The sequence below is a fragment of the Macroventuria anomochaeta genome, assembly GCF_010093625.1.
Source record: "Macroventuria anomochaeta strain CBS 525.71 unplaced genomic scaffold BU25scaffold_1, whole genome shotgun sequence".
NCBI classification, from domain to species: domain Eukaryota; kingdom Fungi; phylum Ascomycota; class Dothideomycetes; order Pleosporales; family Didymellaceae; genus Macroventuria; species Macroventuria anomochaeta.
The window spans coordinates 1,232,101-1,258,491 of NW_022985362.1; the positions used below are offsets into that span (position 1 = coordinate 1,232,101).

General features: G+C 53.6%; 6 protein-coding genes across 6 annotated transcripts; 2 read left to right on the forward strand and 4 right to left on the reverse strand.

The window, feature by feature from the left end:
- Positions 1–147: 147 nt before the first annotated feature.
- BU25DRAFT_405475 (uncharacterized protein) lies at positions 148–912 on the reverse strand. The gene is made up of 4 exons (XM_033699797.1): positions 829–912; positions 677–706; positions 417–563; positions 148–365 (listed from the first exon to the last, which is right to left on the reverse strand). Exons 1-4 carry the CDS (start codon positions 863–865, stop codon positions 274–276), a joined length of 306 nt encoding a protein of 101 aa, XP_033567804.1. The 5' UTR covers positions 866–912; the 3' UTR covers positions 148–273.
- A 683-nt stretch (positions 913–1,595) lies between these two features.
- Positions 1,596–6,658, reverse strand: BU25DRAFT_9338 (uncharacterized protein). The gene is made up of 4 exons (XM_033700240.1): positions 5,812–6,658; positions 5,379–5,720; positions 1,948–5,132; positions 1,596–1,895 (listed from the first exon to the last, which is right to left on the reverse strand). The coding sequence occupies exons 1-4, from the start codon at positions 6,415–6,417 to the stop codon at positions 1,802–1,804; spliced, it is 4,227 nt and encodes a 1,408-aa protein (XP_033567805.1). The 5' UTR covers positions 6,418–6,658; the 3' UTR covers positions 1,596–1,801.
- A 6,004-nt stretch (positions 6,659–12,662) lies between these two features.
- Positions 12,663–14,768, reverse strand: BU25DRAFT_9407 (homeobox-domain-containing protein). Its single transcript, XM_033700241.1, has 4 exons — positions 14,688–14,768; positions 13,905–14,622; positions 13,230–13,855; positions 12,663–13,181 (listed from the first exon to the last, which is right to left on the reverse strand). The coding sequence occupies exons 2-4, from the start codon at positions 14,567–14,569 to the stop codon at positions 12,844–12,846; spliced, it is 1,629 nt and encodes a 542-aa protein (XP_033567806.1). The 5' UTR covers positions 14,570–14,622; positions 14,688–14,768; the 3' UTR covers positions 12,663–12,843.
- Positions 14,769–17,114: 2,346 nt separating this feature from the next.
- BU25DRAFT_405484 (nuclear matrix protein) lies at positions 17,115–19,953 on the reverse strand. The gene is made up of 7 exons (XM_033699798.1): positions 19,566–19,953; positions 19,443–19,521; positions 19,272–19,390; positions 18,617–19,225; positions 18,413–18,565; positions 17,998–18,311; positions 17,115–17,943 (listed from the first exon to the last, which is right to left on the reverse strand). Exons 1-7 carry the CDS (start codon positions 19,791–19,793, stop codon positions 17,586–17,588), a joined length of 1,860 nt encoding a protein of 619 aa, XP_033567807.1. The 5' UTR covers positions 19,794–19,953; the 3' UTR covers positions 17,115–17,585.
- A 138-nt stretch (positions 19,954–20,091) lies between these two features.
- On the forward strand, positions 20,092–21,164 carry BU25DRAFT_356128 (Swi3-domain-containing protein). The gene is made up of 2 exons (XM_033699596.1): positions 20,092–20,455; positions 20,506–21,164. The coding sequence occupies exons 1-2, from the start codon at positions 20,165–20,167 to the stop codon at positions 20,992–20,994; spliced, it is 780 nt and encodes a 259-aa protein (XP_033567808.1). The 5' UTR covers positions 20,092–20,164; the 3' UTR covers positions 20,995–21,164.
- Positions 21,165–21,263: 99 nt separating this feature from the next.
- On the forward strand, positions 21,264–25,315 carry BU25DRAFT_464754 (antiviral helicase; the record flags this gene model as incomplete). Its single annotated transcript, XM_033700132.1, has 3 exons — positions 21,264–24,514; positions 24,564–24,743; positions 24,797–25,315. The coding sequence occupies exons 1-3, from the start codon at positions 21,332–21,334 to the stop codon at positions 25,313–25,315; spliced, it is 3,882 nt and encodes a 1,293-aa protein (XP_033567809.1). The 5' UTR covers positions 21,264–21,331.
- Between the last annotated feature and the right edge of the window lie 1,076 nt (positions 25,316–26,391).

Consider the following 26,391-nt stretch of genomic DNA (forward strand, 5'->3'; position numbering starts at 1 on the left):
GAGTGTTCAGCAGGCTCAGCTCATATGGAGTCTGACCGTGCAGGATTACACTCATCAATAAAGGTCTCATGTACGAAGCATACTTCCGAGCAGCACAACTTACAGCAACATCGAAAGCTGTGTCGCGATGAGCATGTTCAATCGGCGGCATAGACGATTGTCGTGATTATTCTTCATTCCTCCGATAACTCTGATCTGCCATAATCTCATAGCTCCAAGCAGTTGTCCCTTGACATTCTTGTTGCTCTTTCGCCCCACGCTATATCCAAAACCCTACTGCTTAGCCTGCTCCTTCTTCTCGGCCTCAGTAAGACCGATGGTGTCTGTTCCGCTCCTGCTTGTATCCTTGACGAAGTTTCCGCCAGCTACCAAACGGTCAGTGTCTTTTTATTCTCATCGAAGTCTCGTCGGCTTACCCTTGGTAGTGTCTCCGAGACCCTGTGTGAGTCCAGTGACGGTGTCGCCAACACCCTTTCCTGTAGCGGTAACGACGTTGCCGGTCGCATCTGTGACAGCTCCGACGCCCTTGCCGAGGGTGTTCGTTGCGGCGCCTAGGGTGTTGCCTGGTGTTAGTCAGTATGCATGTTGGGATATATGAGAGCGATGTTCGTGTTGGGCCGTAGAGGTGATGTTGAAGTGTATGTTGTTGAGAAATCGTGAAAGCAAAAAGACGTACCGAGGCCACTGGTTGCGGTTCCGAAAAAGCCTGTAGCATTATCAGCTAAGATCTTTGGAGTTCTGAAAACCAGTGAGCAGCCGCCAATCCTGCTCCATTGCTTCGAACAGCGTAGCTGCTATGTGGATTACTTCATCAAGGAACTTGCATACCCTTTGACTGCTGCTGCTGCTGGTTCTGCTCGGCCATGTTGATGATTGGCGATTGATGGAATTGGTCCGAGTCGTTTGTTGAGGTTATGTGTGGTGAGTGAGATCGAATGCAGTTGTTACTGCTATATATGGTTTCTCCGCCCTGTATGACGTCGCCAGGTACACATCCTTGTCGCAACCCCCTCACCCGGCCAGATAAACGGTGATCATCGATGTTCAACGGCTCTCACAGGCTGAGAGCCGCGTCGGCTTGCAGGTCGATCTTCGTGTTTATCACATCATTGACGAGGATGAGCCCCACGCAGGACGGGCTCCTCAAAGGACACATTGTGATGTTCATTGATTCGACACCTGACGATGGAGTGGAAGTCACGCAAGAAGATGTGAAGGGCACAGCACATGAAGTTATCGATTCATTCTGAATTAGATCGAGCCATGCACACGAAAAAATCTGCCATCTCTCATAAATCCTCCCATCATGTGCATGTTCCTACGGTTATGCCGAAGCAAATCCGTGCTGAATGTCTCCCCCATCAGCGTGCGTCAAACCACCGCGGCTAGGAAGGAATTGAACGTGAATGATGCGTTATAGATCATCCACCACTCGCAGCTAAAGACAAAAATGTGCAGGAACGAAGAGCGAGAAAAGGGTACTAGAACCAGGAGCCAAAAGATACCATCCGAGACGCAGGGAAGCGGTCGGCGTGGTCGGCTACTTCAGTAAATCCGGAACGCCGTCATGGTATTGTACCCGCTCATGATACAGGCCGAAAGATGGTCAAAACATCACCATCCTCTCGAGACCTGTGAATCGACAACAAAGAACTTTTGACCCCGCTAGTTTTGATGCGAAATGCAGTACAATGCGCGCAGAAAATGCCCCTGTCTATGCAACGAAACAAGCGATTAGATTACCGCGTGTGGTGCTGTCTATGGGTATGACCGCCACGCGCTGGAACGAAGTAGAAGGTAATCACTCGGACGGCTTGGATTCCGTCTCGGCGGCAGCTGGTGGTGGGGAGCTGACCTCGCCAGCGTTGTCTTCGGCTTCAAGGGCTGCTAACGCACTGTGAAAATGTTAGCATGTGCTGATCGCTCATCTTCACAATTGTGACTTACTCGAAAGCATTTGCATGTGCGGTTGACTTCTCCTTTTGGACAGGAGTGCCAGTGCGGGATGAGTTACCAGACTCATCGCCACCACGGCCCATCATACCGGGTCCGAGGCCACGACGGCCACTGCCGCTGCGGCTACCCAGCATAGAGGGACCGAGCGAACCAGCGTTGTTAAGTCCGCGGGCAGATGCACCCTTCGAGAGCTTGCGAAGATCGTCCATCTGTACACGGCCGCCGTTATCCGGAGGAGGCATCATATTACCGCCAGAGAATGAGCGCGCGTCGCCGCGGCCCATTGGGAGACGACCACCACCTCCGCCACGCTGGGAGCGAGATCGCTCCATCTCAGCGGCTTGCTGTGCGGCGACGGCTTCTTGGTGAATCTCGGCAATGGTCTTGGGACCCTTGAGGTTGTCCTTAGACTTCCAGCCGGCCTTGCGAAGATCGATTGTGTCGAGCAACATGAACTGCAGACGAGATGGGAGGCCTTCCATGTTCATGACCTTCTCAACACGTTCGAAGTACATATTGATCATCTTGGGGCCAGCCTCGGCAGACTCCATGGTAGCACCGACGGTGCGCAGGAGCTTGACCAAGCTCTCAATGGCAGACTCATCAGGCAGGCCTTCGAAGTCCAAAAGCTTGAGGACACACTCGTGCATGATACGCAGAGTCAACATGCCCAGCTTGTAAAGCTCACCAATGAACTGGATAAGACCGAGACCCTTGCGCTTGGCGGCAGCGGCAATGTAGTACTCGTCCGAAAGCATGGTGGCTTCCTTGCCCTCCTCGGGTGCCTCGGGGAGATTGACTTCCCAACCACGCTCGAACTCTTCCTGACAGCGGTTCAGAAGGTACTTGCGGAAAAGAGCACCACCAACGACAGGGTTGCCCTGCTTGTCGCGGACGTTCTCATCCTTGATGTCGTGGCTCATAGTGTTCAACATCTTGTAGCAGAACTTGGCGTACATGGAAGACCAGTGAGCTTCATCACAAGCCTTCTCGAAGGTAAGCTGAATGACCTGGCGAAGAGTGCGACCGTCAGTCTCGTCCTTAGACTGTGCAGCAATCTCGAGAATCTGGTCTGAGATCTTGTCGAACTTCTCGGGCGTCATCTTGTTGAGAGCAGCCTTGACCTTGCGCTGGACCATATCAGGAGCCATGTGGCCGGTGACAACCTGCTTCTCGGATCCGTGAGGCTTCCATCCACTGGATGTCTTGTCGAGGTCCTTGATCTCCTTACCGGCAGTAAGAGGCATAGTCTTAGTGTCTGCCTGGTGACCCTTCTGGCCACCACCACCACGGCGGCTGCGATCACCACGACCACCCTGCGAGCCAACACGGGGAGAGCCGGGTCCTGGCTGGAAAGAAGATGAACGGGACATGCCAGGTGCCATAGGGAAACCGCCACGCTGGCTGCCACCTTGTACGAAAGGTGCCAAAGGGTTGGTCATTGTACCAGGACCACGGCCAGAGGCCTGCTGGAAGCGCTGTTCCGAGGTTGTGCCAGGAGGCAAAGTGCGTGAGCCACCAAAAGCACCTCCCTGACCGAAGTTACCCATGCCACCAGGACCACCTAGGCCAGAGCGACCTGAAGGAGCACGGCCAACGGCGCTGCCACGGACAGAGGGAGTACGAGCAGAGTCGGAGCCATCACCAACGGTCTCCTTGAGCTTGAGATCCCAATCGACTGACGGCTTCTCCTTGAAAACTTCCTGGAATTGAAGCAAGAAGTCCTTGTCGTACTGGCGACCCTTACTCTTGGAACCCTGGTTCAATGCAGGATTAGGAGACTGGATGCCCTCAGGGTAATTGATAGCTTCGTTACGGATCTGGATGAAGCGAGCAGTCTTGAGAGACTCCATACCAGCGGTGGGCTGAGCAGGCTCGACAGGCTTGTTGGTTTCGAGCTTAAGAGCGGCCGGCTTAGGCTTCGTGGCGGATGCTGGCTTAGGTGCGGGAGTAGGAGCCGCTGCAGGAGGTGCGGAGTCTTCGCTGGGCTCCTCACCGGTAGCTCCGGGACCGAACATGGTGTTCTTCTTCAGAGAAGCGAACATCTCCTTATCCTTGGCCTCGCGCTCAGCCTTCTGCTCAGGCGTCTCGTTCTCGCGAGCAAGCTCAGCGGCTTCAGCTTCACGCTCAGCTTTGCGCAGAGCCTCCTCTTGAGCCTTGACCTTGTCGCCAGCCTTAGCTGCCTCCTCCGCCTTCTTCTTCGCCTGCTCCTCCGCAAAGCGCTTCTCTTCCTCTTCGCGCCTCGCGTCTTCTGCCTCCATCTCGGCGACCATGCGCTCGAACTCCTCCTCTTCCTTGCGCTTCTTCTCGGCTTCGTCGTCCTCAGAGGCCTTAGCAGCTGCGGCGGACTCCTCCTTGTCCTTGGCCTCCTTTGCAGCTTTCTCTTCAGCCTCCTTGGCCTCCTGGGCCTCTTTGGCGGCGGCCTCCTCCTTGGCTTTAGCATCTTGAGCGGCCTTCTCTTCAGCCACCTTAGCATCATCCTTTTTCTTCTGCTCGGCTTCGGCGGCAGCCTTGGCTTCGTTGTCAGCATCATCCTTAGCTTTCTTGTCAGCCTCCTCTTGAAGACGGAGCTTCTCCTGGAACTGCTTGACAAAGTCGGCCTTCTTCTCGCTGGCGGACTTGACAGGTGCCTCCTCAGTGCGAGTGGCATCCGTGGCACTGGGAGCGCGAGGAGGTGGCGTAGGAGTGGCGGCAATGGCAGGGGACTTGGACTGAGCAGGCGCTGCAGGCGCGGCATTGGGTGCAGGTGAGGCGGCTCCCTTGGGCTTGTTGAAGTCGACAACCTCTCCATCTGCATTCTTGATGACAATGGCTGCGCTCTTCTTCTTCGGGCGCTCGAAAGCGCTCGAGCTTGGTGCTGGGCTGGCGGATGTGACGCTAGGAGTGTGTGCGTGGTGGTTAACGTTGGTCATCGCAGGAGTTGAGGGCTGAGGAACAGCAGAAGGCGGGCGCTCGGACATCTGCGATGGAGTGCGCGACATGCTCTGTCCCTGAGGAGGCTGGCCGTAAGGGCCGGGCATCGAGTAAGGGTTTTGCATCTGCTGAGGGAAGCCATGACCACGGCCAGGGCTGTTAGGAACACCAGGGTAGTGAATAGACTGCTGCAGTCCGTACGCTGGCTGGCCGTAGTAGTTGTTGTATGGGTCAAGACCCTGAGGAGGCATACCGTACATGTTCTGTTGTTGCAATGTCGTTAGATACTGTTCGCGTTCATGAGTCGTGAATGAAGAAAAGTCGAGAGGTTGTAAGAAAGCATTCGACTCGTCGTCAGGTGCTTGGAATCCAAGCCCCTTCAGGTTTGTCGAACGAACATGCGGAGGTTGAGAAAGTTGAGAAGATCGAGTTGCAGCTGAAACATTCATCGCTTTGCTGGACTCTGCAACAGAGGAGATATTAGAAGTATTATGAGAAGGTATACGAACTGGCTGAGGGTATTGTTGTCCTGGGTAAAAGGGTTGTCCCTGAGGGTTAGCAAAATGCTGCTGCTGGTGCATAGTAGCAGGTGCCATCGAAGGGCTAGGGCGGTTCTGGCGGTAGGGTGAGTTCTGCAGACCTTGGGGCGTGAAAGCCGGGGCCATGCCTCCTCGTCCTCCCATGGGCTGGTTGGGCATAGCACGGTAGGGCTGCGGCGACTGGTTGTACTGCTGCGGCTGAAAACCACGTCCGCGGCCACCGTTTACTGGGAATCCGCTGTGTGAGGACTGGGACGACTCGCGGCGCATGTGAGGGGGACCGTTGGGTTGAGCAGGCATAGCGGGGCGGTTCTGCAATTTTTGCGTTAGCAGTTTCTTCTGACTGTAGATGACTGGTGCAGTGCTGTTGGTGAAAGCCAACCACGCGTGGGCGCAGACTTACGCTATCAGTGCTCTCGCTGCCCTGGCCACCAAAGACCAAGTTCGGGCGGGTGGGCAGGCTGTCTGGCTTGGGTCCACCTGAGATGGGCGTGGGAATGGGCGAGGGCGAGTGCGCAGGCGAAGCAACACGCGGGTTCTGGGCCTGGGGGTTCAGGTTGCTGCCCTGAGCAACAGGCATGGCGGGTGCAGGCGCAGGCGAGCCGGCGAGCGAGCCAAACTTGATGTTAGAGGGCGCGCCAGAGGTCGGGGGCGTCTGCTTGATGTGAACAGAGGACTTGCGGCTGTGGTCGCCGTTAGGTCCGCCACTCACGATGGTGGGCATAGTGGGCACGGCGGGCGTGATGCTGCTGCCGTTCACCGGGGAGACGGAGCTGCTCTTGCCATGCTGTGCGCTCTGCGGGGCTCCCACTGCCGCGGGCGCGCCGCTGGACGCGATCGTAGGAGAAGAGATCTTCTTGGTCGCGTTGGCGTACGAGCTGCGGGCAGTGGCCTGAGCCGAACCAGCGGCCACGTTGGCGGACGATCCAGACGAGGAGTTGTTCGCGGGCGTAGCGGTCGAGGAAGCGGCGATCGGTGGGTTCTGCGCGTTTGAAGCGGATGCACTCATTAGTACCTGGGGCTTGGAGGCGGTAGGTGGTGGAGTGGTGGTGGGAGGTGGGCGAGTGCGGGTGAGGTCGCAGTCGCTTTCAGAGTGGCGCGGGGTGCCGGACGAATCTCAGATTCGAAGCGGGGTCGTTCTGCTATTAAGAGTCGGCGGGCGCGCGACTCGAGGGTGCAGAAGAGAGAAGGTCTGTCGCGTTGGGCGAAAAAGGGTCGGCTCCTGGGGAAAGGGCGACGGGGGAGGCTGTCCGAGCGCTTTCACTGGATGCAGTGAAAAGAGTCGTGACAGGTACTCCTCGGGTGAATTTCAACAGACGTGTCTGTGAATTCGGCAAGCGGCTCGCGTGGAAATGCACTGAGCCCGCTGCGGAGATGTGGTATAGGTCTTCACGATGAAGAGGTGTGAAGGGAGAGGAAGGCGTTCTTGAAAATTGTTCGCCCAAGTTGAGTTCGCCTTAGCGAGCCACAGGGATCATCCGCAGTCCGACCCATGGAGTCCACACCCGCATGTGATTCGTGCACCACCAACAGTGGCTTGCCTGCTATCCGCTGCGTCCTCTTGATTCACAGACAGTCATGCACGGCGACTCACTGCTTCTGCGATCCATTCTGTGAACTCAGTCTTGTCTGTTCGCTCTTTTCTCCATTGTGGGGCCAGGCCCCTCACCACATCTCACTGCGAGCCGCAAGCACACAAGCATCACACTGCACGCTGCACTTCGCCCCAACACCTTGACGTGGGCCTTGCCAGCACGGACTAGACACACCAAGGCGTGTTATTTCTTTTTCCCGGGGCGTGCTGCGCGTCCAGCAATCCCCCACGTCTGCACCAAGAACGGCGAAGTGAAGCAATAGTGTCTTGCTGTCAAACACTCTGCGTGCAGTCAGTCTGCAGACTTCGACCAGGTGAGTGGAAACCGCGTCCAAACAAATATTGCACGGTCCTCCAGCTCTGTGCCTTGTCGCACCGTCTCATCAGCGCCAGGAGGTGGCTTTGAGGCAGACAAAGGGTCCTGTTGGCATTGTGCTGCCATCCACGCCCTGTTCTGCGCACAATACCTACTCTTCTTCCTTCGAACCTGTTCGTTCGCTGCAATCGAACGACGTTACCAGCAGTTGACGTATTGCTGCGAGTTCATGCAGCATGACGCCGTGTTGTCGATAATTACAATTCATCGGCCAATCAGCATTCTTCACCTTAACTCCGTTTAGCGCAAGCGGGCTGACTTTCGGAATCGTTCGAGGGTTTCTGGAAGGCGCACAGATGCACACAGTGAGTCAAGATCGTCAACGGGTTCGAGGATGCTGAACACCGGTGACCTTCGACTGAGCGTCTGACTCTTTCGACGTTGGCCTTATCCTGGAGTGGTGTTGTTGCCTAAATGCCACACGTAATGAGTCCCTCTGTGGCGGTGCCATCTCAACCATGGCCTACAATGGCGTTCACACATTCGAGGAGCTATCCAATGGGTAAGTATTAGACGTTTGATCCGATATTTTTACACAGTAGATCCTTCATACTTACCTACTACTCCTGACAGTCATATCGCAGCTCTGAACTCACAAGTCTTGTTCTTCGATTACTCACCGACTACCCTCGAGCACACCCCCACCAACAGAGACACCTGCAAAATATCATCAGAACGAGACTAAAAATGTCGACCATCGAGAAGCTGTGCGAAAACAGACTCCTCTCGTACAAGCTACACGTCTTCATCTTCGACCTCTAAAAGTTCGACTCAGACAAATCCTCCGAGGACCGACTCAACAGCACAACCGATAGCCTATACCTGAGCGCGCCTTACTTTGATGCCGATGAAGCTTAGATGCTTCGCCGCCTCAAGACTACTCCGACTGGAAAGATACTAGAGATTCTACTTCGCGAGAAACTAGAGGAGAGTGTTAAGCAGAAGAAGGAAGTATGTGCTTCGCACCACCTGTTGCCCGTGTTTGCGCAGGCTTTTGGAGTGAGCGCTAAGAAATTGTCGGGGGATAAAGCTTCTAGGAAGCTGCTGAAGAAGGGTAGCCTGGATGCGCTGGATAAAGGTGGGGACTGGGATGGTTGAAGAAGGATGGTCAAAAACAAAAGCCAGATGTATTTGTATTCGCCACAGTGCAGAATGGGTCCACCCCACGTTATGAAGTTGGCAAGTGTTTGCTTCAAGACACGAGTGCAACTGGGAAGGTGGGAGCTTCGACCTACGCCTTGCAGAGGACAACAAGTCGTGGCAACGGAGGAAGGGATGTGCTACTGGGTATGAGGAGAGGTAGAAGCTACGTGAAAAGCAAAGATGGTAAATCCGCTCGGTCTCATCGGCAAGCGGGAAAAACTGACTGTCATGGACGTGGATTCCATGTCGCAGTTGAGGCGACGGTCCAGTGGCACACATAGTTCAGGCCCCCAGAGCTGTGTAGACGATAGGTTAGCGTCGTGACACCAATGCCAACTCTTCTAGATTTTCAACTTGACGCCTTCTCAACTTTACAACCTCTGCATCTACTTTGAAATATAAGTGATTCTGACAAATGCTGCCGGACTGCGAGTGTAGCACAGCAACGGTACTGCGTCTGTGGAGCAAGTGCTTCATGCTGTACCATTGGGTAAGACCGGCCCGCAGATCGATGCTGGAGACACGACATGACCAAGACTGACTGGCAGCCAAACTGCTGTGTAATGCACTCCATCGCCAGGCACACAAGTGATGCAGCGAACCGCCAGGAACAAAAGCACAGCAACATGCCTTGTGCCAGCCTCAGTGCGACTTCGCGAAGGAACCGCCCATCGCACGCTAGCTGCGGCCTCTTCGTCGGATCTGGTAGGAGGTGAGATAGCGTCAACCTGCAGGTTAACACAAGTGCTGCGATGAGGCTGTGCTGGTCTTCGTGTTGTTTGTCAGGTGCTACAAGCGCAATCTCTTCACGACCTTCAATCATCGCATCCTGAAGTCGGCCTTGAAGGCGAATCTCGCCAGAGTCCTCCGAGTTACCCACGGCTGGAGACTTTCCACCTCTAGCCGTCGCCGTCTACCCTCCCTTCGGCCCTACGCATACGAATGCTCAGCATCGTCAGCCTTCCGCATCTTGTACGAGCAGAGACTGCTGCAGTCAAGAAAAGCTCATGGCGCCAGCCGTTATACGATGATCGGCTGCCGTGTTGGGCACAGCCTCGGGATCCAACAGCATGCAGCTGCACAACTTCCAAGGTTGCATGATGTCGTCGGGCACTAGAGGCGCCTCGCGCAGCCCTTTTGATCCTTCGACCGCCCGGTTCGATAGAGCAAAGAGGCAGGTCGAAAGCCAAACCCAACATCGACTGAGTGCGTGTCGCGCGCTGTCTCTGCTTACCTTGCTGGGTGATGATAGGGGCCAGGCGGGAAGATAAGGCGATGCTGGACATGCCAAATGCCGTAGGTGTTGCGGTATGCATGAGTTCCTTCCCATCTCGTCTTCGCTTCGGCACGTCCTCCAAGGATGCATCGAGCCTGCATCATCTCCATGACATCGCCGTTCACTGCGCTCGGAGCCCAATTGACATGTGAAGTGCACAAGCTAGGAGCTTGAAGTACCGCATGACCACACGTGAGTGTAAGGTCCTGTACTCAGGTTCCACCAATAACCTCAGCGCAATAGCATTCACTCTGTCCGTTCTTGAACAGGCAGGCAACAATTGCCGACGGCCGAAGAATTATTGCCAATCGCGTATTCGAAAAAGCGATGCCTACCGGTCGTGTTACTTGACTGCCAGAAAGCGTAAGGTTACAGAGAGTTCCCGGACGTCTATGCTGTACAAGACTCGAAAGGGCTTCACGATGGTGGTGCAAGATGACCGGCTGATGTCTCTTTCTGTTCCGCCAACACGCATGTACGAAGTTCGCGTGTGCGAGATTGCACAAGGCTGACCGTTCGAACCCCGGATCTTCATTGCCTCTCATTTCCTGCTACTCCACACTTTCATTTCAAGCACGCGTTGGGCGCCAATGGCGGGTATACAATGACGCAAACGCAGTAATGCAGAGTCCGTCACATTCACGATACATTCCGTGCCAACCGGACGAATTCAGGCTCTCGAAGAGGAGAGCCTCGATGCATTCCTAGCAAGCGGCTACAATCCTTTTACCAGCCGCAAGAGCAGGGAATCTCGGTACGTACCTTAATACCCAAGCGAGCAACATAACAACGGCGGTGCGTACAACCTGCGCCGCTCTACGCGCCGCGACATCGGAGTTATTGAACGTACATCTAACGATACTTGGATGCGGATAGATCCATGAGGTAACACTAGCAAGCGATACAAGCACACCAAGCTCCACATCATCAAACTATCGAAACTTACACCACGGCTCTATGGATCTTTGATCCGAGTGCTGAGACCGACATGCCACCAATTGCGCACCACGGTTCTACATCAGCTCATTGTGAAAGGGGCAAGCGAGCAGGTCGCCCAGTCAGGTTCAATGCGTTCCTAGCCTGACACCACGAGATCGTACAGCTGTCAGGTCAGTCTGACAAGCAGCCACGCGAGGATCGTTCCATACAGAAAGTTCGACGGCTTCGATCGTCTCTCGTTCCTTCCATCCAGTGAGCCTCTCGCCTCCACATGATCACTCATCTCAATAAACACCTGCAGCATCGCTTCTCCACACTTTACCCCAGACGGAGCGGCCAAGCGGACCTGCTTAATTTCGGCTTCTAGCTCCAGGAACCGAGGGCAATGCCAGCATCAATCTCACGCTTTGCTTTGCGACGGGCAAGCATGAAGCTTGGTCTCCCAGTGGCTAAATTGCCATGATTGCTTCTTCGGGCCTGGATGGTAACAGCTGCGATATGGGTATGGGATGGTGGGTCCTTGCACCGAGTCATGCGTTACAACACCACATACCCCGATGCCCATTCATGGTTTCGTCCGATGCTGCAGATTGCTCTTTCTCCATTTGGCGGGGAAAACGTGGGCGGTGCTACATGCCATCTACAACACACGTTCTGACCATGCAATGTGCATGTGCAAGAGGGGCACGGCGCTGCGGGTGTGAACCAGATGTAAACTAACTGTGCTAGAGTAAATCTTGGGCTCAGGGTAAATTGAGGCTGGGCGCCCTTTCACTCTTCATGATTGGGGCTCGCATTCTTATTCTCACTTCTCCAGAATTGCGGCATCGTGAACTTATCCTTAGCTTCCCCCCCAATCCAAGTACCTTGATAGGCCAGGCGATCACGCCTGACCCCAGCTTCTGCACTACACAGGCTCTACTTCGCCGTGTGATCTGTTAATCGCGGGTTCGCAAATGCACATCGCTGATCCCCAAGTTTTCGCGCACTGGCAATTGCAGATGTGGCGGTGTGATGGTCCGGATTGTAGCTGCGTTAGTCTAGCACTCCCGAAGCACGCTACGGACTTATGGTATCGAGACGCCTAGGGTGGGTGAATAGAAACGGGCAAGGTGTGCAGGCACACAACGGTTGGATCGTTGGTGAACCGACGATCCGACAAGATCGAGCCGACTTGAGCAGGTGACTATGTCTTTAGCCACTGGTGCTGTACAAACATATGGCCATCGTGAGAGCAGACCACTTTGCTTAAAGCAGAACTCCGGTGCACGACTCCGGTTGTAAGCTAGATACCGAGACCGTTCGAAGGCGAGGATCATGTGTACTCTAGGATTTGCAGCTAAGCCATCGCGCGTTGTCTAAGTGCTGGTTTGTTCCTTGCTGGGCCTTCACCCTTGCTCTGTGGTAGGCTGACCGTAGGCTAACCGCAGGAACAAACAGCGGCGCGAGTAAGGTGAGACCGTTAGTGCAGGTACGCGCTGTCATCACCCTGTCCATATCGAGGAGGCCGGGACGTCATTCCTGACGAACAGTTGTAATAAGCAGCAATTTGGACAATGATCATCATACGGGGTATCGTGTGGGGTGATAGTTGAGGGGTATTGTAAGGCGTCTTGCATTGATCGGTAGTCATAATGGATTTTCAACATTGATAGTTTGTGGTGCATTGGAAGTGGCGTATCGAGTACGGAAGTACAAGGGCCATCAACAAGAAGGAGGCTGTGTACATGAAGATAGACACCCATAATGTATCTCCAAGCAAAGTGAAAAGTTGGTTACCAAGATACGTACAGGAAGGGTATACCAGAAGCGCCGTTCGCTTCTGTTGAAAGTGATGAACATGTTGAAAGCCCGAACATGTCAGAAGAATCATGAACGGAGAAGAGGTCTATCTAAGGCTGGTCGAAGAAGAGAAAGTATGAACGGCCAAACAATGGCCACAAAAGTGTTTGTAGTGATTCAAAGTGGACTGCCTGAATAGCCGTAAAGTCATGATACCATGGGCAACGCTATGCCTTTGGTCGCTTCAGTGGATAGTTTTGCCGCTCATGCGCCCAAGAATACGCTTAACGCGGGATACGAACAGATTGGTGAGACAAGTTGATGATCAATAGTTGTGGTCATCATTTCCGTGGTCGGAGTGCTCGAGCATATCTCTGAGGGAAGAGCTGACGCAAGAGTAGTGGTCGTTGTGTGCAGAGTCGTTTCGTAGATACGAATTGGGGAAGATAGATAGATGGTGCGGTGCACTCAATTGAGGCATGCCGTACGAGACCGGTGTGGCGAGCGGTGCGCTGGAGTACGATGGGAATTGAGCGGTTTGTGGAGTCAATGCGCTGCGGCTTGGAGTGTAGTGGGTGCTCAACTCGATACGCCTGGGCACACCGTTTGAGAGAGAACGCATTCTGTTCGAGCTAGAAGCTTGGAAGCCTGGTACAGGGGTGTCTGAACTGATTAATTCTGAATTGAGGGTTGCATGGGAGATGAACCTACATGAATAACCAATGCCGTAAGGCATTATTGAGCTCGAGAATGGTCGTGAAGTATCAGAGTGGCTGTTGGAGTCCATCGATGCTTGAATCCCGTCGTTGCTATGGGAGTAGCTCATGCTTGTTCGAAGTGGTGAGTTTAGCGATTCAGCGCGAGATCTGCCAATGCGATCGGCGTGCAACGCAAGACGTGGAATGCTGTGCTGAGAAGAGTACGACGTTGGTGTGCTGACTGGAACAGAGAACGGGTTCGATGTCCTAGGACTAGTATCGAGCGGTGCAGAAGGGAAGCCGAAGGGCGACTCATGTGCTGATACGGGCGAGAGTGTGTCGGTTGCTGACTGTGGTGGTGTGAATGTGAATCCACCAAAGGCAGGGCTGATGCCTGTAGGTGACATGTGAGAGTCAAGTGTTGCTCGTCGTAGTGTGTCGATGCTCAGGGGTCGCATCATAGCACCTTCCGGAAAACCTTGACCAAACGCAGCTGGGGAAGCGAGTGGTGTTCCAAGCCCGTGTGAGTTGCCAAATGGAGCATGGAGTGCTTGTGCCATGTCGAAGTCATCTGGAAGAGCCCGAGACCTCATCATGCGTTCGCGATCGTCGCTAGTAAGACGCTTGAGCTTCGCTCGCCTGCGCTGTCATTAGCATCGTGCTGCTGCTACTCAGTCGATCTGCTTACCGGTTCTGGAACCACACTTGCACCTGTCGGGGGCTAAGACCGGGGATCTCTCTCGAGAGACGCTCTCGGTGAGCGGCATCTGGGTGGGCTTGACGAGCGAACTCGCTCATGAGGAATCGGGTTTGGTTGTGCGTAAGTCTGAATCTCTTCATCTTGCGCTTGGCTGCTCGAATCTCAGCGGCTGTCATAGGCTTGTCCTCCTCGTTGACATCACTGTCAACAGCCTCATCTTTCTCATCAAGAATGATGTCGTCGCCCTCGTCCTCGGCCTTCTCCTCGGTAGTTCCATCGTGTGTCGAAGGTGGAGTCAACCTGGAGATCGGACTGGTAGGAGCCGAGCCGCCAAAAGTCACAGCATGCAAGTCGTGCGGCTCGATCTCGTCTACCGTTGAAAGTAAGTTAGCGCCATTGCTGAGATGTGATTTGCTGTCGAGGAGGAAGGGAAAGCTCTTGTGCGATCGAATTGATGGGCGCTTGAGATCAAATGCGTTGCTGGCTTCCTCGACCTGGAGGGCCGTCATGTCGCAGTCCGAATGTGGCGGGGTGTGCTCTTCTGCCCTTATGTTGGAAGACTGCCACTCGGTTTCGGCAGTGATTGTGCCGTACGCAGAATTGCGTGGCGATGTAGGAGGAGACAGGGGAACGATGAAGCTTCCGTCAACCATTGGCGCTTTTCGCAAAAGAAAACTATAGAATGAGGGTAGTGCTGATTGTGTAGCTGCGCCAGTTTAGTAGAAGGTAACGATCACCAGCGCCTGGTTCTGCAGATAGAGTGGAACTCACCTGGTTGCACCGCCAGGCTTCAAGCCTTGGCCACCGATGACTTGTGAGAGGTACAGAAGGTGGCAAAGTTTAGCAACGTAACGACCCACAGCTAGGAACCTTTAGAGAATGTGTCGGTAAAGCTTGATGTAGACAGGTTCTGATCGAGATCCAGATTCGATGTGGGGCTGAAGGAGACACTGGGTTGATCTGATCAGGGCTGAAGCCAGAGAAGGATGCTTGATGACGAGGCAGTGTGTAGTGACAAGCAGTTGGCTAGCTCGAATGGACAGAAAGCATTCGGCGATGGGGAATCCTTTGTAAGTAGGATTAGAATCCGTCGGAGGGTGCTTGAGCGAAAGCAGCAGGGGGAGGGGAATAGATCATTCAGACAGGAAAGGCTTGACGGCACTTTACTAAGGACGATCCGGATAAATCGAGCTTTTGAGAAGTGTGAGGACTGGGGTTGGACCACGCATGGACTAAGGTCACTCTTAGGGAAACATGATATCCTTAGAGGATCTAGAAGCAAGTCGTTACACGACAAGAAGCGTGACTAACGTCGAGGGCTAGGAAGCCTCCAAGACACAGGGATACAGTAGCTCGGGACGTGAAAGAGAGACGGAGCGGGAGCGGGCGAATCGACGGTCTCTGGATCAGGTGCACTGGGAACCAGGGGGCCCTCTCGAGGAGGACCGTGAGCGGTGCGTGAACATGGAGGGCTGCTTGCAGGCGACCAGGGCCCTAGCAAAGAAAACGCCGACGAGCAAGGCATGATCCGTGGTGTCCATACAGGCAGATTTGGGCGCCATCATTGGTCTGAAGCACAACGGGAGCTCCAGGGACACACGCAGCAAGAGCGAGCAGGGATCGGTACGACAGGGTTACAGGGCTCGGCAACGCTTCTTTGCGGGGTCTCTTCTGTTGATGCTGCTTTAGTCCGCGCTGTGGGCGAGCGAGGTGGTGGTGGTGAGGTTGGACTGAGGACAGGTGTGTTGCTAGCCGCGCATGTGCAGCGTGCTCACTCCATGCTACTGTCGAGTAACCACCGCTTTCACAGCGGTCCACATCCGTGCTGGTGTGCGGCTGGTGGCTTTCAAGCGTCCTTTGGCAGCTGTCTCATAACGGCTGTGGCCTGCGAGATTGCGTCAGGAACGCGCTGCATCAGCCTTGTTCTTTCGAGCCGCCCATCGCGCCCTGTGACGCATGAAATTCACTGCGTGGATGCCCTCGCCGGCCAGCAAACAGCGGTTAACAGGATCCGTGCTGAAATGGCACCAACTGGCTACACACCTGCGCGATCAGTCGTAGCGGGTGCCGTCTAGTCACGAGCAGTCGCTTGTAGTCGAGCGCCTAGCACGCCGGCTGCAATGTGTAGCGCGTGCAGTGAACGATCTGGCTGGAGGATCCAACGGCGAAAAGCTTCGGGCCGCACTAGGATCGTGTTTTCTCGAAGCCTGCTCCAGCATGGTGCAACGCCGGCCATCTGTCGGTGGCTCTGACAGCGGTGGCCGTCGACGTAACGCATCGTAGCAGGGTGCCCAGGGCGGACGCGAGCACAAGGGCTCAGCATTCAGACGCCAGTCTGTTTCGCTACGTGAGGCTGCCACAATGTCTCAAAGTCGCGTTGCAGGAGAGGTCAAGGATAGGCAGGTGGGCCTGCGTTGCGATCGCAGCCAGTGCAGGTCAGTGCAGCCACCCCTTCCAAGTTTCCGCGGGGATCAGCAGCGCTCAGGCCGAACAAAGTTACCACCCGTGCCTGAATGAGCTGGCCAGCCCGGCGCACCAGGCTGGGGTGTAGTCCATCAATGAATATAGCAACGACAGCCGAGCGCTGGGTACGGTGTGCCCGTCGTGGACTTGTGGTCATCGGCACGGGCGGCTTCACTGCCAGAGAGCACTAGGCTGCATTGTACGCCCGTGAAGCACACAGCTGGCGGCCAGTTTGGCATGTTTCGCAACGCAAAAGGAAACCAGAAACTACTTTTTGCTGACGTACGCAACCTCCAGCTTTAGAGTCGGTGCCGAGACCGGCGTCGCGGTCCATTTTCAAAACACATGCCAAGCCGTGCTCCTGTCATTTTACTACCCACTTTCATCCGCCCACCCAGCATCGAAAGCGAAACCGCCGCGGAAATTTTGGCGGGCCATTGGTGGACGGCGGAGAGTGTGTGGGTTTGATGGGCACATGGATGGCATGCTGATGTCGGCAGAATATGCTCTCTCTGAAGAACGCCACCATTCGGCTTTTCGTTCTGCCATTGCATTAAAGACTATCGATAATGCCGTGTGCTAACACTTGGAAACAGCCTGGTGCCGCTGTTCTGTGGAGTCGACATTTTGCAGGCAGCGGTATGCCAGGACAGCAACAATGCCTATGTCCATAATGGAGAACGTTGTGACAGGTAAGACAAGGTCCCTTCATTTCGGGAAACCGCAGCATCGCCCACGTACGTGGAGCATCTGAACTCAAACTTCGGCCAATGACTGCAACACGGCCCATACCCGCCTGCTGTCATCCTAGCTGCCAGTGGCACTTGCTGTGTTCGCTGTACAGCTCATTTCTGCAGTGCCGGGAATGACACAGTGTCTAGCCAGGCACGACGGACCAGTCCTCTTGGTTGTGCCCTTCATCTATGTAGCTGCAGATCGTGGCGCTGTATGTACTGTGGCGCCGTCCTGCAGCTGCCTCACAGGCTGTTGGCGACCCCATTGGTACCTCAACGATCGCTCGAAGACATGTATGATGACTGGCTGTGCCTCGTATGACCCTCGTCTACAGCATCTCCTGAGGAGCCAGGCGCCACTCTTCTCCCCACAATGCACATCGTCAAAAAAGGCCGAAATTCGTGAAGAAGACTGCATGTTCAGTACCCCTGACGACACGCCAACCTCGTACAGGCAACAATGCCCTGCTGGCTACTCCATCTCTGTGTCTGCAGTCACTTGACTTCGTTGCTCGGCCCGTTGCTCCTCAACGCTATGCTGTTCTTCTTGCGGAGCTGCATCCCTGTCTTCCGGAACAGTGGGTGCGGTGTTGTCGCCTGCAATTTCAGCTTGAGAAGGGACCGGCTGAAGAGCCTCCAGACCTTTACCATGTTCGATCTTGTCGAACGAGCTCAGCTGTTTCTGAGAAGCCGCGCGGAGACCTCTCCAGATGTAGCTGGACTTCTTCTCCTCTAGCTCACGTTTCTCAGCATCATTGTTAGCAATTTCCAAGTCCAAGTCGATCATCTTGGCCTTCTTTGCGTAGATCTCTGCACTAGGTGCATTGAACCTGCCGAGCGTAAGCACAGATATAAAGACGCTGATGAGAATGGGGAAAACATACCGATCACGCTGTCTAAGCTGCGACAGCCCCTTCTCTGCTTCTGTGTTGTACAAGAAGTTTAGAGAACTGGACACGCCTGTAGGCTCATTTGGCCTCTTCTTCGAGACGGCACGCACTGCATCAGACTTGGATGTCAGGAACTCTGCTGTATCGACCCGTTTCCGAGTGAACGGCTGACAGTTCTCCATCTTCCATCTCACCCAGTTCTTATCCCGGGAAAGCACAGTGTCTACCATACGGTAGTAGAATTTGCCATCCGGACCCTCCTGCAGGTAATTTGCAACGGCGGTTTTGATGCCCAATGCCCACTCGGTCTGTGCTTTATGGTCAGACAAGACTATAGGAACTGATGATCACTGACGTAGATACCGGTGGCGAAACAGGAAGATCAGGAGGGAAAGTGGCGGACACTTACGTCTTGCTCACGCATTGTGAAGTTGTACTGCATGGCCTTCTGCGCATTCTGATAGAGTGATTTGCTCTTTGCCTTCTCGGTTAATGTCAACAGAAAGTCGATGAGTATCAAGGCCTGAACCAGTATGTGACGCTGAAAAGCGAGGTCGCTTAGCTACAGAATCGTCAGTCACAGCATACGATAAGAAGGGTGCTGCGTCCATACCTCGAGCTTGAACAAATCGCGGCTTGTGAGGTACTTGGGGTTGAACGTGTTTGCAAACGCGTCATAGCTGTCGCCCGACGAGGGTTTTGACCCTTTCTTGCGTTCAATGTCCCCTGATTGTATCACCTTCGGCACCTCCTTGAATTTCGCGAGCGTCGCCTCTAGACTGCTTCGGAAATCTTTAAAGTTATTCTCCTCGAACAAACGGGGAGGGTTTGAGAATGAGTGCTGTAACGACCAGAAGACTGGGTAAAGCGTATCGATGTCCAGCGTTGGCGGGCCCTCTTTGCTTTTACGAGAGTTAGGAGGCTTCGCCGAAAGGTCTTCTGGCTCCGCTGTTGTTTTGATTGAAGGCGTGTTTGCATCATTGTCGACTTGCATGGGGTCCTCATTCGTACTTGATTCGGTCAGGAACTCTTCGAACGTTGTTACGTTCTCGACATGGAAATTTCCACGAAGATTGACTGAGCTCTTGTCACCAAGCGGGAAACTCTGGAACATGAAGATGTAGACACGTCCACAGAAGACTGGATCCTCTGCGCGAGATAACCGACGAAGCAGCTCATTGCACAGTCGCAAAATGACCAATGACTTGTTCTGGGAGCTTATCTAAAAAGCGATCAGTAAGGCAACCCGGAGTTGTAAGTGGACATACCGCAATGATGGCCTCTCTCCGCGATTCAAGGAAGCTGAACACTGTTCGACATTGCGCCAGTGACTGGCTGTCCAGCAGCTCTTCGATAAGCAAGAGTACCAGTTGTGCTGAGCATACGTCTAACTTCGTCAGTCTTCATCGATCGTGTTCCAGCCCACAGTGAATGCGTACCTCTATCACCACAGTACTGCAGGATGTCAAGCAGATTCCATACAGTTATGAACGCTGGCTCGTCGATTCTTGTCAATCCCTTCTGACATTAGCTTAGATCCTTAGCGGACGCAAGCAACTTACGATATTGGCGTAGAAAACACCCTTTGCAGCACTCTCGACTGCGGTCGACAAAACGTCTTTTTCGCCGTTAATGTCGCTAAAGAGAGGTCCATTTTCAGGCACTAGCTCTGAGACTTGGAGTGGAGGCTCGATTGAAGTGCTTGGCTTGACAGTTCGCGCGCGTTGCAGCAACTCATCCAGTCTTGCTGCGGTGCTGATCTGAGATGCACCTACAATAGGCACAGCCATCTTACGCAAGCGATGTTGAAAGAGAAGTGATCACTAGTCGAGATGTGAAAGTTATCCTTGTTTGTCTGTGTTGAACTGCAAGCTTCAACTCATTCACTACCAATGAACTTCTATCAGTTGCTGGCGTTGCAGGTGTCACCTTCGCTATGCGGCGCGAACGGGGTATCTAGCTTTGGTTGATGTGGATTGGATGTTGGCCGAGACCCCAGTTCTTTGTCGCAAGAATAAAGTGTTCTTGGCACGCTAACCAGCACGCGTCTCCCGCGCGCGACGCGTTCTGATGTCAGTCGCAAAGGTCGTTACTTTGCAGCAATTCTGCTTCTTGCACATCAGGATTGAGGTGAATTGTTGTTTCGCTGTATCTTTCCAAGATGGCATCTATAAATCCGCCACCCACCTCGGGCGACGAGCTAGACGATATTTTGAGCGGAATAACAGCAGAAGGAGGTCATGTCCAGTCGCAGACCAAGCCTGCGACCAGCAAGACCACCACCAACAATAACACAGATGGAGACCTCGGCATCGACGAGGAGATAGTGGTCACGAAGAAGCGCATATCAATACCGAAGCTTGACGATGTAAGGCTACGCTCAGAGCCAGGCATCCCACGTCTGAGAAAGATCTCGAAAGAAAGGCTGCGCTTCAAGGGGAAGGGACACGAGGTATGATCGACATAGACATGATCAGCAACTGCGTGTTGATACTACTACAGTATGGAGATATCGCCCGTATGCTGAATATGTACCAGCTGTGGCTCGACGACCTTTACCCCCGCGCCAAATTCGCAGACGCCCTAGCAATCATCGAAAAGGTCGGACACACAAAACGAATGCAAGTGGATCGAAAGGCTTGGATAGACGAAGGGAGTCCGAGGCACACTACGGAACAAGACGACGACCTGGATGCACATGTTCCAGATGAAGCACCTGCGCAGAGCCAAGAAGCAACCATAGAAGGATTTGAATCAGGTGGAAATGCTGCAGGAACGCAAGCTGGTTCGGAAGCACCCAATCAGGCCCACGATCAATCGCACGCTGCAACTGAAGAGCCAGATGAGGACGAACTGGATGCTCTCTTAGCGGAGAGTGCTGAACCAGATGTTTCGAGACCAAAGGCGCTGCCTTCGCGGTCAGCGTCGGCTCGGGACGATCCCTTCGCGGACGAGATGGAGGCTATGGAAGGAATGGAGGATATGTGGTGATCATGCCCTCCAGCAGGTCTTGTACGCGAGAGGCTGAGATACGGGCTTGATGATTGTTATTTTGCAAAGCGTGGCGTTTGGAAACCGTGATATCCAGTGTTCGTATTAAGAGCATTGAAATACAATGGAACGATGATCATGCAGGAACAATCCGTGCCTGCACTGTTGTTGGTACAAGCTGTGCATAGCTTGTGTATGTGGCCCTGGACCCCCGCAGTGGGGCTCTTTCTGCGCTTTGACGCGACGTCGACAAACATTGACAACGTCATCATCGATTTTCCACACCACGGCGCCACAAAGCCAGGGACTCTCTCATCTCTGCCTCCCGCACGCAAAAATGGAGGCTCTTTCTGGAGAGTTGGAGAAGCTGCGCCTGAGCTACAGTTCAGTAAACGACGACAAAGGCTGGATAGACTCTGTTGCAGGCGAACAGCGACCGCCGAAACGACAGAGAAAGACGAAGGAAGCCATCAAGAAAGAACTGGAGCACGAGTTTCTGACCCCTTCACGCTCGTTCAACACACAGTGGTTGAACCAGTTGCAGCAACGATGGGAAACACCGACCAATTACCGTGGCCTGTTCCAGATCGCCCCAACTCAGACCCGCACCATCATCCGCTTCACGCGTGAGGGTCTTGAAGGTCGCGTCACGGGATATAAGGAGGTTACGGTTCCTGCGAACTCAGCAACCGCTAAGAACTCCACGTCACTCTTGAGGAAACCTGCCAACAGAGCCGAGTTTGTCCGTGGTGCAGCAGGCTTCTTCCCATTTGCACCGGGAGGTCTTGATGGCGTCGAGGCCATCGCTGCAATCGAGGATGAAGCAATTCTCCGACAAGATGGTGCTAATGTGAAAAAGACCGGAGGGCTTGATCGGGTGATCAACTTCAGCGCTGAAGGTGGCCTTCTGGAGATCCCACCAGGCTTCACGCGTGGCTTAGACTTCAAGCAGAAACCAGCTGCGGATGGGAAGACTGTTAAAGAGGTGGAAGATACGCTTGGCGAAGCTGCGGCCCCTGTCAAAGATGTCGAAGTGGATGATGATGAGACTGCAGATGGTATTGAAACCAACGGAATTGAGGGACAAGATGTCGAAGGCCAAACCCCTGGAGAAGAAGAGATCGATGCACTGCTACCTGTCGAATTCCCAGCCCTAGCGCCTCACACCCAGCTCGCCATGGCTAACGGGAAAGGCGGGCGAGAGTGGGCTCACATGGTTGATGTCAACCGAGACATTACGAACTTCAAAGAGCTTGTGCCTGAGATGGCGCGCAGGTATCCCTTTGAGCTGGACACCTTCCAGAAAGAAGCTGTTTACCACCTCGAGAACGGTGATTCTGTCTTCGTTGCAGCCCATACGTCTGCTGGTAAGACGGTGGTTGCCGAGTACGCCATCTCGCTCGCTGCAAAACACATGACTAAAGCTATTTACACCTCGCCTATCAAAGCTTTGAGTAATCAGAAGTTCCGTGACTTCCGTCAAACATTCGACGATGTTGGTATTCTTACCGGAGATGTACAAATTCGACCTGAGGCTAGCTGTCTCATCATGACTACGGAGATTCTTCGAAGTATGTTGTACCGTGGAGCCGATCTCATCAGAGATGTCGAGTTTGTCATCTTCGATGAGGTCCACTACGTCAATGACTTGGAGCGAGGTGTAGTCTGGGAAGAGGTCATAATTATGCTTCCTGAGCACGTCACCCTCATTCTGCTTTCAGCCACCGTTCCCAACACTTATGAATTCGCCTCTTGGGTCGGCAGAACCAAGAAGAAGGACATATATGTCATTTCGACACCTAAGCGTCCTATTCCTCTTGAACATTACCTCTGGGCAGGCAAGGGGATGCATAAGATCGTCTCCGCAGACAAGAAATTTATCGATAACGGCTGGAAAGATGCCAACGATGCTCTCTCTGGAAAAGACAAAGTCAAGGCACCACCTGTTGCTAAGGATGCGCCCGCAGGAAGAGGAGGCGGCGGTCGTGGTGGTCCACCTGCAAGAGGAGGGCAGAATCAGCGTGGACGAGGCCAACAAAATGGCGGTCGTGGTGGTGCCGGTGGTCGTGGCGCAGGTCCACCAGCTGCTAGAGGTCGGGGCAACATTGCCAGGACAGGCCGTGGTGGAGGCCGAACAACAGCTGCTCAAGATCGAAACATTTGGGTACATCTCATTCAGCACCTGCGCCAGAAGGAGCTACTTCCAGCTTGTATCTTCGTATTCTCGAAGAAGCGTTGTGAAGAGAATGCCGATGCGCTTTCAAACATCGATTACTGCACCGCTGCAGAGAAGAGTGCTATCCATATGACCATCGAGAAGTCTTTGGCCAGACTGAGCCCCGAAGACCGAGACTTGCCTCAGATCAAGAAGCTAAGAGAGCTGCTCAGCCGAGGTATCGCCGTCCATCATGGTGGCATGTTACCTATTGTCAAGGAGGTCGTCGAGATCTTGTTCGCAAAGACGCTCGTCAAGGTCCTCTTTGCGACAGAAACTTTTGCCATGGGTCTCAACCTGCCGACTAGGACTGTAGTCTTCTCTGGTTTTCGCAAACACGACGGTAGAGAGTTCCGTGATTTACTTCCCGGCGAGTACACACAGATGGCTGGTCGCGCTGGGCGGAGAGGTCTCGACACTGTTGGTACGGTGATCATTTGCGCGCCAGGAGCCGACGAAGCGCCACCAGCAGCGAGACTCCGACAAATGATGCTGGGCGAACCAACGAAGCTGCGATCGCAGTTCAGGCTCACGTATAACATGATGTTGAACCTGCTACGCGTCGAAGCTTTGAAGATCGAGGAAATGATCAAGCGCAGCTTCAGTGAGAACGCCACCCAAGCACTACTACCAGAACATGAGAAGAAAGTCAAGTTGTCAGAAGCTGATCTGGAGAAGGTCAAGCGCGAGCCTTGCAAGATCTGCGATATTGATCTGGAAGCGTGTCACCAGGCCTGTGAAGACTACAAGCGCTTGACGAACGAGACACATTTAAGTCTTCTTGGCAACCCGTTGGGACGTCGCGTGCTTAGCAAGAACCGACTCATTGTCTATAAGAAGGACAACATGCGAACGGTAGGTATGCTTCTTCAGGATGGACCCAGTAAAGGCAATGAGCCTACTGTCAAGGTCCTGGAGATTGCACAGAACCTGGAGCGAAAGCCTGATGACCTGCTTCCCTATGTTGCTGAATTCGCGAGGTTCTTTCGCACCTTGCCAACAAATCCGAAGGACATGATCCTAAAGACTTCGTATATCCCTCTCAACGATGTCGAGTGCTTTACCAAGAGCACCATTGTGATCCCAGAAACTGTTCAGAACTTAAGTAAGAAGAAAGACATGATGAAACTGGCACAAGACCAATTCATCCCTCTATGCAAATCTTGGAATTACGAAGACTGGGACGAGTACGACTACAGCCGCATCAAGAACCTCCAGTTCCGCGAGACACAGGATGCGCGACGCAAACGGGGCCAGAATGCTGTCAACAAAGAGTGTCTGCAGTGCCCGAACTTCCTGAAACATGTAGGTATCCATAGATGTAATATTGCTCAACATATGCTGACAAGATCAGTTCTCGATGGAACATGACCAATGGGTCATTAAAGAGAACATCCTTGCTATTCGCCAACTCATGTCCGATCAGAACCTCCAGTTACTCCCCGACTATGAGCAGAGGATACAGGTGCTTCGGGAGCTCGGTTTCATTGATGAAGGATCGCGAGTTGAGCTGAAGGGCAAGGTGGCGTGCGAGGTAAGCCTTTCTCTCCTTCTCACACATGCAATCCACTTACCCATGACAACTAGATCCACTCCGCCGACGAACTAGTTCTCACTGAGCTGGTCCTCGAAAACGTCCTCGCCGAATACGAGCCCGAAGAAATCGTCGCGCTCCTCTCCGCATTCGTTTTCCAAGAAAAGACCGACACCGAGCCCGTTCTAGCCGCATCGCTCGAACGCGGCGTAGCCAAGATCGTTGAGATCTCCGAAAAAGTCAACAAAGTGCAAACCGAATACCAGGTCATCCTGTCCGCTGACGACTCCAACGACTTCGTATCGAAGCCACGCTTCGGCATGGTCGAGGTGGTTTACGAGTGGGCCCGCGGCATGTCGTTCAACCGCATTACAGACCTGACGGATGTCATGGAGGGCACTATCGTGCGGGTGATTACGCGTCTGGATGAGACGTGTCGCGAGGTTAAGAACGCTGCTCGAATCATAGGCGACCCGACGCTGTTCCAGAAAATGGGTACTTGCCAGGAACTCATCAAACGGTACGTTTTGTTCCCAGTGCTTTGTGTGAACATGGGAATCCGTGTATGGTGAGACCGTGATCTTCAGACTGACTTGTGAAACAGCGACATCTGTAACTGCGCAAGTTTGTACTTGTAGAACGGGGGTGTTTCCTAAAGTTTCAGATAGGATGGGCAATCCCGGGTTGGTGGTGATGGAACCGTGTGTTTCGGGACAACCCATTGAACCTGAGCTTGGCTCTTGAGGCCTGAGGAAGCCGATGGGAACCCAAGATCCACGAGGCTGCAAGCTTGCAAGCCTTGAGGCATTATGCGGGCAAGGATGTGCTCGGCGGAGCCTCGCGCCATGCGTCAAAAGTTGCATAACATACACGGCATATACTATATACATGGATCAATGCCCGCAGGTGCACTCCTTACATGTTCTCTACGCGGTCAAGATGTGACAGGCATGGCATGAACGTCAGACGAACCCGCTTGCAGGTTTCGGTAATGAGGCAGTTCAACGTGTTTGTGTGAGCTAGTGGCTGAATGGGGAAGTTGTGATAGGCCGGGGTGGTGGTGCAAAATGGTTTCCAGATGCCGACCGGCTTTACTGATGCCTGCAGGTAAATGAGTTTGGGATGTAAGGTAGAATGAGCCTTGGATGTGAGGCGTACACAGCATGAAACAAGATTGCATAGGTGGGTAGAATGCGGTGACGGAGATTTGACGCCCATGTGGATGTTGTGACTGCAGAAGTCGTGGTTGTGGGAGGCTGTCAGTATGTTGTGTGAGGTTCGAGTTGTTGGCCAGCCTCGCAGTAGCTAGAAGATACGGATCTTGCAATACATGTCATCGCCTCGGCTGACGGCTTGCCACGTACCTGCGTTGTTTCAAGCTGGCGTTGGACTTTGGACAGGTCTCGGTCTTCTGCATGCTTTGTGTGATTTGAGCTGTTGACAGCCAAGTCAATTGTCTGGACGGGCATGTGTTATGCTCATGGATCTTCTGAAGATCAAAAGCCAGACCTCTTGTGCTTTGCAGTGCTTCACGAAAGTTTTGGAATGACTCCAGGCAACTCCTCATTTCTTATGAGCACTAAACTACCGACTGCGCAGGGCACCATTCCTGACCTCCACAACTGCAAGTCTGACCAACGACAAATAA